We start from the raw sequence: 9,527 nt of genomic DNA on the forward strand, positions 1-9,527 counted from the left end.
TGTGTGTGTGTGTATGTGTGTGTGTTAATCAGGGCACATGAATAGAAGCCTGGGGTGTTCAAAAGAGAACACTCCTATTCCAAAGCACACATTTTAAAGATGGATGTGCCTGAACTAGCTGTCAAATACTGCTGAGAACAAAGCACTTGGGGCCTATTTTCAAAATGACATCGCTCTCTCTCAGCACCAAGTGGCCCAGCGGAATCATCCCCGGCCATCTTGTCTTTGACAATCCCTCCTCTCCCCAACAGCTGGACTGGGTCTGGCCAGGCAGCTCTGCGAAGGCAAAGCCACACAAAGGCTGGTGGAGCGCGTCCTCCCTGCACCCCAGTCAGGACGCCGTCTCCTTCCCCAGCCCGGGGGAGCAGCGACTGCGGCCTGTAAAGAGGGCAGCTCCTTGGGGGGACTTGTTACTTTCAGGATTTGACCACTCAACATGCCACTGATCCTTGAGAAAGCTTGGCAGGCAGCTGGCAAGGGAGAAGTTCAGGGCACAGCAGACCACCTTGCTTCCCTCTGCATGCTTAATTAGGCTGGCTGAATTGGGTGGGGGGTGGGGGGGGTGGGACGACTGCGACTTCAAGCAGGAGAGCTGGGAAAGACAGCAAAGGAATCTGGTGCGTTCTTGAAAAACAGAAAAATCTATCTGAAAGGTATGCCCAAGCCCGAACAGCAAGCTAGCTGCCCCATAACAGGTTCCTTAATGAAAGTGACAATTGTAATTTGGAGTGAGGAAGGCATGGCTCCAATACGTGCATGTAAGGTAAATAATTTATTAGCCCACTGCAAAAAGAATAGACCAACACGTTAAGCAGGATCCCTTGAGTGCTACCTTGAGGACTTCCACGATGGCCAACGCTACACTGAACATTTTTCAATTAACTTAAGGTTGCAAATTTTATAGGGATGCCTTCTCCGGCGACCATTAACTTTATGACAGGCAGCACAATCGCAACCATTTAAGTGGGAAGCACTGAGCAGCCCGATGCTTTACGGGAAGAGAATCGAGAAGCATTTTCCCCCTGCTGCAGTGAAATGTATCATGTCTTTGCATCTGCTGTTCTGGGCCCCTGGAGAAACAAATTCAGCTTCTGCCGTCCAGTAATCCCCGACTCTTTTTGTCCTTTTATCTCCACATTTAAATGAAGTTCTTTCAACTTTTCTCAACGGCCTTCCTCTCCACCCACCCCTCCACTGGAGCATGGACATAATTCTTTATCTCTCAAAGCTCTGGATAATTTCAACACAGCTAAATTTGTTGTTTTCTAAAGGGAATAATCTAATGCCCTAATCTTGAGATAGAGTTTGATTTTGATTTTTTATTGGGGGTGGGTAAGGGGTGGTTGTGGCCCTCACTTAGCTCACAGCCAATGAGTAAACTATTAGGGGCAACAAAGCAATTGACTGCTCCTAGTCAGGGCATTTTGAAAAAAAAAAATAAAATCCCTGCTCCCCTACCCACTTGGAAGAAAATAATGAAACTTGGCACCACCTTCTAAGGCCTGTGTTCTTTGTATGGAGAACATTATCTGAGATTATAATGATGTCAACCTGCACAATTAGGAAGATTGTATTACATATATATATATATTTTTTGGTCTGAAAAGGGGAGGCGCAAGGAATGAATTCAATAATGCAAAAGCTCTTTTAATTTTGGGGGAGTTTCATGAGTGGCCCCCAGGATCGAGAGTGAGTTGTGAATGAGTGGAACAGAGACAGTAACAGAAACAGGGTTAATTTAATGCAGCTCTTGAGAAATTTATATGTATATGTGTGTGCACATATATGTATATGTGTGTGTGTGTGTGTTTTCAAGGCTAGCATTAACCATTTTAATCTTTTTATTTAGCCTTCTTATCTGGACTGCTTTTCATTGAAAATGACCCTCGCTTTCTTCTCTCTTTCTGTGGCTGTAAAAGTAAAGCCAAATCCCTGTACCTTTACCTGCAGGGCTGTGGAGCCTGACTAACTGGGGTCATGGTCTTGTTCCATGTCAGACCGAAAGCTAGATCATCATCATCATCAGGCAAAGAGAAAGAACAAGAAAGACCAGACTGTAGTCCCCAAATGAATTCGCACAAAGGCTCTCTAAGTGGGCTAGATACAGACTTGAGCAGAGACTTGAGCTTCACGGGAGGTCAGTTCAACAGGGGAGAAATGGACGGGGAGCTCCAAAAGGTGGCGGAAAAAAAAAAAAAAAGAAGAAGAAGTCAAACACAGTAGGTCAATGGCATGGGGGCAAAGCTCTCCTGCAGCGGGGATTGTGGGCTGATAAGGCCAGTGCCCCCTGAATTACGTTTGTGGGTACAAAGGAGTGGGGGAGAGGGGGGCCCTCCCAGGTGGCACAGCACTGAACAGTTGTACTTGGGAGGTCCAAGGCAGGGCCACTGTTGACATTCCTGGCTTCTTATTGAGAAGATGCTGGCCCGAGTTCATGCAGACACACTTGGAAGAAAGGCCTGGCAGTCTACTTCTGAAAACTCCGCCTCTAGAAGCCCTATGGAGGACAGTTCGAATCTCACTCAGATGGGGTGGCCACAAGTCAGATAAAGGAAGTGGCAGCTAGCCTTTTAGAAGAGTTGTTTCTAAGCAAGGGAGGCAGAATCAACCCAATGGTAACTCACAACCACCAAAGTACGGGAGTTATCCCTGCAGGTTACAACTTGGCACAGGTGTGCGAGGTGAACTGAGGCGTGGTAAAATCGAGGAAGCAGAAGAGGACCAAACCCAAACCAGTCATTGCCATCAAGTCGATTAGAACTGCTCTTTCCGAGAGTAGAAAGCCTCCTCTCTCTCCCTTTGGCGTGGCTGGTGGTTTCCAGCTGCTGACCTTGCGGTTAGCAGCCCAAAGCTTCCAGAGGCTTATTCAGGGCATTTTTGCACAGCAATCCAAGCACAGATGATGATGGATCTGAAATAAGTGGCCAAACAGGGTAGACCTACAGTGACTGAAGTTTCCAGTGTGGGTGGTTTTAAAAAATGACTGGGGATTTTGAGAGAAAATCAGCCACGCGCTCCTAGCCACGGTAGCAGGGGAAAGGGTGGGGTGAGCATTCTTGGAGATGTTTGCTTCCCGTAGACAGAACCTTCCTTAGTTCTCCTTAGGGAGAAATTACAAATGAGCAGATAAGAGAGGTAGTAGTCAATCTCTGGAACGCTTTGTTCTCATTTGAAAGAAGTAAAGAAATCAATTGCTACATTATCAGTCGGTCTCTGAAGAGCTGTTGGTACATCCCTGTGACATGGTGATAAAATAGTGCATATTTTAGAACAGACCACATTCAAAAGCAGACATTACGCAGTCTTAAATCAGATGAAGAGTTGGGGCCATCTGGACGGTAGTATGAATGAGAAAGAGAGAGAGACAGAAAGACAGGCAGACAGTACTTCTCCAGGTTGGACAAGGGCGATAGATGGAAACCTGCATCCTGCCCATGACCTTCACTCTGACTCATCCACCCATCTGCAAAGCAATACCTGAGAGGCTCTGAAATGAAAGCTGGTGCCAGTTAATTCTCTGCCCATATGTGCAGCATTCGCTTATAACTCAAAGCTGGCTGCTCCCAGGGCTTGGTTGGCGCCTGCCTGTTGGCGGGCTAGAACACTGTAGAGACGGCTGGTTTCTCAGCTGACGGTTTCTGGCCTGGAAAAAGAAAGCCGAGCGGTGGTCGGGCTTTTGGTAGGTAATTAACACCACCGTCCGCGGGAGAGCACACAGGGCTCCCGTGCAGGCTGTGCATCAAAACGCTACTTGACCTAACGGCGCTGCCCAGGGTGCCTCATTTGAGAGCCTGTTGTTGTTAAGAAAGCGATTTCCAGATTAATTGTCTGATTGCTTTGTAATTAGGTTGGAGAAGTCCTGTGTCTTCACCACAGAGAAGCAAGCTGCAAATCTTTTAAAAAGGCATATGCTATGGCCACTACAGGTTATTAATGCACTTTTAATAGCTGTCTGCTCACAAAGTGATGGTTTCTGAGGCTCAGATTTTCTACCAGGACTGAGGGAACATAAGAATTAATGATAATTGCCCCTTGAAACTCCTGGTGGATCAAAGCCCCCCACTTGAATCCTTGTTGTCCTTACTTGATGATCCCATAAATGAGTTCTGACGTTTGGCACTCTAAAGAGGAGAGCTGGGCTCATTATCACTGAGGGATTCTTGGCCATGAACAAACAGGCATTGCATAAAAATCTTAGGACAGAACTTTGCAGACTCAAATCTAGAACCGGCCCGTAAGATGACTGCCGGCAGATAAACTGGCACTCAAATAGGAACCTCAGGCTAAGCAGACATTGCAGAAATAATAGCACAAGTCACCACGGATGCTTGCCTTTATCCCACAGCCGCAAGCAGGTGATGCAGAAAGTTAGAGATCTGCCCTTCATTCAAACACCTGTCTTGGAAGCTGGCCCCGCTCCAGGCTTAACAGTAGAATATTAATTAAACTGGGCAGCTGTTTAGACTCTAAGTGGTCAAGAAAAATCCTTGGTTGGCCTTCAGTGGAACGGAGCCTGGGCAAGCTGTGAAGTGCTGGGAGGAGGCCCTTGACGAGGAACAGCCTTCCATGCTTGGGTTTTCACGATGACGAGCGTTTCACACAGTGACTCCAGCCTTTATTAGAATCTGGGCTCTCGGAACCTCTTCTGGGTTTTCCACTTCCCGATCTTTTGATCCTTCCAGAGTCTGTTCCATCCCTCACTGACATCTTTGTCTGAAGGCCTGATTCGCTCATCAAATATGGATGAAGCCTCCACTAACCAGAGGGACTGTTTCGCTCCATTGTTCACAGGGTCGCTATGAGCCAGAATGGACCACTACATCCTATAGATGAGAAAGGAGGTCTGGTGGTGGAATGGTTATGAGTTGGGCTACTTGCCACAAGGTCAGCAGTTTGAAACCACCCGGTGTTCTGCTGGAGAAAGAGGGGGCGTTCTTCCCCAGTAAAGAATGATAGCCTTGGACAGCCACGGGGCTGCTCTGCTCTGCTCTTTAGGGTCGCTCCGAGTCAGAGTCGACTCAGTGGCAGTGAGTTTGGTTTACAGAGAGGGATGATGTGAGATGATGGAGACTTTCAGAACGGGCCCTCTAGCGAGTCTCTGCAGGAGATCAGGTAGGTGGCTACCCGCACAGACAAGGTGAGAGGCCTGGATGGTTTGGACAGAGTGTTTGCAGAGCCAACAGGGCTTTGTAAGGGGGGGAAAAAAAGATACAGTTTTAGAGTCAGAATTTTGAGAAAAGTGTAAATACTCAGGGAGTGTCTCCATATTTATTTGCAGTGGCTTTACTGTAAATGGTTTCCAACATATTGAATCACTCTAAAGACCTAAAACCATTATCATGACAGATAATATTACATGTAGACATGGTTCTCAAATGTACTATTTATAATAAAATGCTTTTTAAAACTCTGGCATAATTAAACTAGTATGTTTCTCTTACTGTACCTCAGAGAAAACAGCATTTTATTTATCTTTTAGTAGCTCACATTATCAGTGCCTAATAATGGGTTTAATAAAGGAGTCAATGGGTGGTCCCAATGGGTTATCAATCCACTACAACTGGAAGGCTGGTGGTTCAAATCTATCTAGATGTGCCTCAAGACAGGCCTGCTGAATTGTTTCTGGAAGGCAATAGCTCTTAAACCCAGCTGGTGAAATCCTGCTTTAGCCTGTGTGGTTGACATGAATGGGAACTGGCAACTGCCAGCAACAATTGGTCGAATGGCCCTGATTGCTATGAGACACTAAAACCAGTAAAGAGCTGGTGTGTGGCCATCCAAGACGACACAATTGGTCTCTATTTACCTGGAGCAACCAGAGAAGGCGGTGTCAGGACTAGGAGGAGAAAACAGACGTGGCTGATCATGAAAAGAACTGGATGGTATTGAATGGTATTTTTTTTTCAATCAAGAACTGCTGATCCAAAGGGGAAATGCGCAAAACAGATTTTCAAATTCTCATAGACTCTATACTTTCTGGAGCCAGGGAGGCAGGATGAATCCCCGAGATGACTGCCTGAAAAAATTTTTATATCTTAAATAAAAAACATCCCCCCAAAGTCTTTTGAAAACTAAACAAATACTTAGTTTAAGTAGTAATAAAGCCTGGCCAGAGCATTGAGCTCTTTAAAGAATTATTTATAAGAGATCACATTGGCGACAGAAACCTCAAAAGAGTAGATAGGAAACTAAGGGGGTGGAGTTTACGTGAATGGGGAGGAATAATTTGGAAAAAGAGGTTGAGCGTGGCTGCCTGCCTACCTGTGATCAGTGATGCTGAATTATACAGGCCCAAGCTATTCACTTGGCATATGTTCTGCTGTGTATATTTTCAACAATAGCAAAATTAACTATTTTAAATTAGTTCTAATGAAGGAAAATTCTATAGGTAATATATTGACTTTCTGTCAAAAGTAATTTCCATGATCTTATCTCCCATCACCCCAGGTAAAACAGAGTTGAATATAATGATGTATAAACTAGATTCCATTTCGATTTTCCTCTCATTGATAGATACTCTAAATGCTGTTGAGAGATGAACAATGGTTATAAGCACAGATAAATAAAAAGTACATTTTTGTTTGTTTGTTTGTTTATGTTTATTTTAACCTAGTCACTGCCACAGAGCAAAACAGAAACTTACGGATGTTGGTGTAATCCAATAATTATGCATTACATTTTTTTAATGCTCCGAGTTTTCCACTACATGCTAAGAAAGCTTAAACTGAGGACCAAGACACAGAGAGCTACACATTTATAAGTGGAAGCAGAACCAAGACATCACCAACTCCATAGTCGTTCCCAGGAGCACACTCTGAACCCTTATTTCCAGCTGACAAAGACATTTCCTTAAACCCAAAACCTCACCTACTAAAACCACACACATACACACGCACACACACACAAACTCGATGACAATATCAGGTAGGGAATTTCACAACAGACTCAATGTACATTTAGTGCTTTCTCAGGAATGACTGACAAGGTGATAGGGCTGAAAACATGTAAGGAGTAGAAGAGAGGCCCCCCCCAAAGGTCAATTTCCGTGTCACAAGATCTCAGAGAGACCCATTGTCTCTATTTCACGAAGCGGTTGCCCTGGAATCTGTGTACTGCATTTGAAACACAGTGGCGCTGACAAGAATCCCGTGGAGATGTGTTATAATGGGTTCTCCAGAACGTTTTAGCTTTTCATTGACCTTCCTTATTACTCTGAATTGATGTCACATCTCAAGGTGACCCCGAGTGCAGACTGTTGAATGTCAAGAGTGATGAAGAAAGTTGATTCTTAGTTGTGCATTTTCCTCCCATCTACGGTAATTCATCAGGCCAGCAATGGAGACGAGATTGCTCTTACCCTTTGTTTAAAGGTACGGAGTGGCATTTGTAGAGTCAGAAAGGGAGGTTAGGGCAGAACCACTGTAAGAGATACTCCTAGATTTCATGCAATTTTCTGATATTTGATGCATTCTATTACTTGTAGGTAATTAATTAGATTCCATCTGGATAAAAGACTCTGAAGTAAAAAACTAATCTAACGTGTGCAGATTTTTTTTCTAGCTTACATGAAGGAATTTCAATTGCTTACATAATTAAATACAAGGAATTTCTCTTTCTACCTAGAAGAGGGGTGGAATCTATTAGGAAATTAGTTTTTCTCAGGCTTTTTGCCTCAGTTGCTGAGTAATTTCTAGTTAAAGAGGGTACTTCTAAATGAAATCCTGCACATCCATGCAGCTCACTAGATGAAATCTGAAGGCATTTTCTCTGATAAAGCTCTTTCTTTCAGCTCCCACTCATGTAAGCCCACTGCTGTCTAGTGCATTTGAGCCGCAGCAACCTTGCAGGACTGCGCTGAGGAGAACTCCCCCTGTGGAATTCCACAGCTAGAAACCTTTAAACAATTTACACTACAAATTTCCTTTGGACTAATGTTCCCATAAATCTTTAACTTTTTCCACTCTTTGGTCCAGACTGGTTGAGGCCAACAGGTGTCTCTCACCTGGCCACTTGCAAGCTTTGGGCAGTCCAGCTGCTACCTACCAAAGCAGGATGAAAACCATTGTCTTTGTGGACTGTGCTTGGTCAGTAGACCTAGACCGTCCACGAGACCCTCTGGGCTTTGTCCTTTTTTTCTCACTCTGACCTCTAGTAATCACAGGATAAGGAACAAAAGTCTGCGTCAACCCAAAGTAACAAGAGCTCTTTGCAAGGTGACCTGAAAAGTTAGGTACATAAAAAGTACATCTTTGGGAGAGTGAACAATTTGACAGATATTTATCAAGAGCCAGTAGGCTAGTCTCAGAGATTAGAAGATGAATGATACTTAAGGTTTCCCTCAAGTGATGGTGAAAATGACAACGGCTGGCATGTGGATTAGTAACAATTCTGGAAATGCTGTTTAGCCAGGACATTGGATACTACCGAGGGGTCAAGAGCAGCACATTCTTTTAAGTTTTGGTTAAGCCAGCGCTAAGCAGTTCCACCCGGAAGTATGGGCACCATTTCCTCCATTTGTCAAATAGGATGGACCCTTGGTAGTCTCTGAAGCCCAAAGGATGAATTGAACCATCTCTGACCACAAGGCTCTCAGTCATCACCAGCAAAGGCAGACCCAACAGAACATGGTGGGACACTGCGACCAGGAAGGGATGTATAAAGGGAAGAAGTCATGCGCTTGGAAGGGAGCATGACCTTTTGATCTGGGCTGGCGGGAGAGTCGGAGATGGAAACAGTAGGGGAAGAAACTTACTGATGCTCCCTTACTGAGGCTTAGGAAACGGACAAACAAAGAGACAGACGCCCAAAAGGGAAGAGCGCATTTTTACGGGCTCTGAGATAAGGTAATTATACAGATACGGTTCAGTGGTAGGATTCTTGCCATTCACGAGGGAGGCGTGGGTTTGAGTCCCAGCTGAAGAACTTCCATCAGTGGAGTCTTGCATGTTGCTGTGATGCTCAACAGGTTTTAGTAGGACTTCCAGACTGAGACAGACTAGAAATAATGACCTGGCCTACTTCTGACTTTTAGTCAGTGAAAACAGTATATGTATCACAATGGTTTGATTCCCTGGGGGATGAGGTCACCATGCATTGGAGGATGACTCACTGGCAGCTAACAACAATGTAAAATAATTAAAATACTTCAAGATGATCTGCAATGAAGAATAAAAATTTCTCTCAACTTCTTACTCCTACTAATTCAGTACATATTGATTACAAACTTACTGTATACCTGACACTACACCAGGCCTTGCACTGATCGGTTCAACCCTTCAGAGCTAGCCACTCCTGATAGGGCATAGATTTACCCAGAAATACACACACATGTATGAGCACCTCGCATATAAATAAAACTTTCCCCCACAAAATAATGCCATGTCAAATAGAATGTTCTATATTTACTGGACTCCGCCCCCCCTCCAGTAATCTATCTAGAAATTCTCTATGAGGCTATCTAAATCTTCCTCATCATTTCTGAAGATAAATAACATTTCAGATATCAGGGATCAAATTTACCTAGCTAT

General features: G+C 44.4%; 1 protein-coding gene across 1 annotated transcript in view; it reads right to left on the reverse strand.

Annotated features, from left to right (window-relative positions):
• Positions 1–8,063, reverse strand: part of MAST4 (microtubule associated serine/threonine kinase family member 4) — a 97,151-nt gene extending 89,088 nt beyond the window's left edge. Inside the window, exon 1 of the mRNA XM_045285232.1 lies at positions 8,044–8,063. Coding sequence (XP_045141167.1) covers positions 8,044–8,063 — 20 coding nt within the window. The remainder of the gene's footprint in view (positions 1–8,043) is intronic.
• Between the last annotated feature and the right edge of the window lie 1,464 nt (positions 8,064–9,527).

Source organism: Echinops telfairi, unplaced genomic scaffold, assembly GCF_000313985.2.
Source record: "Echinops telfairi isolate 266 unplaced genomic scaffold, ASM31398v2 ScPeMD7_7469;HRSCAF=8507_1, whole genome shotgun sequence".
Taxonomy (NCBI): domain Eukaryota; kingdom Metazoa; phylum Chordata; class Mammalia; order Afrosoricida; family Tenrecidae; genus Echinops; species Echinops telfairi.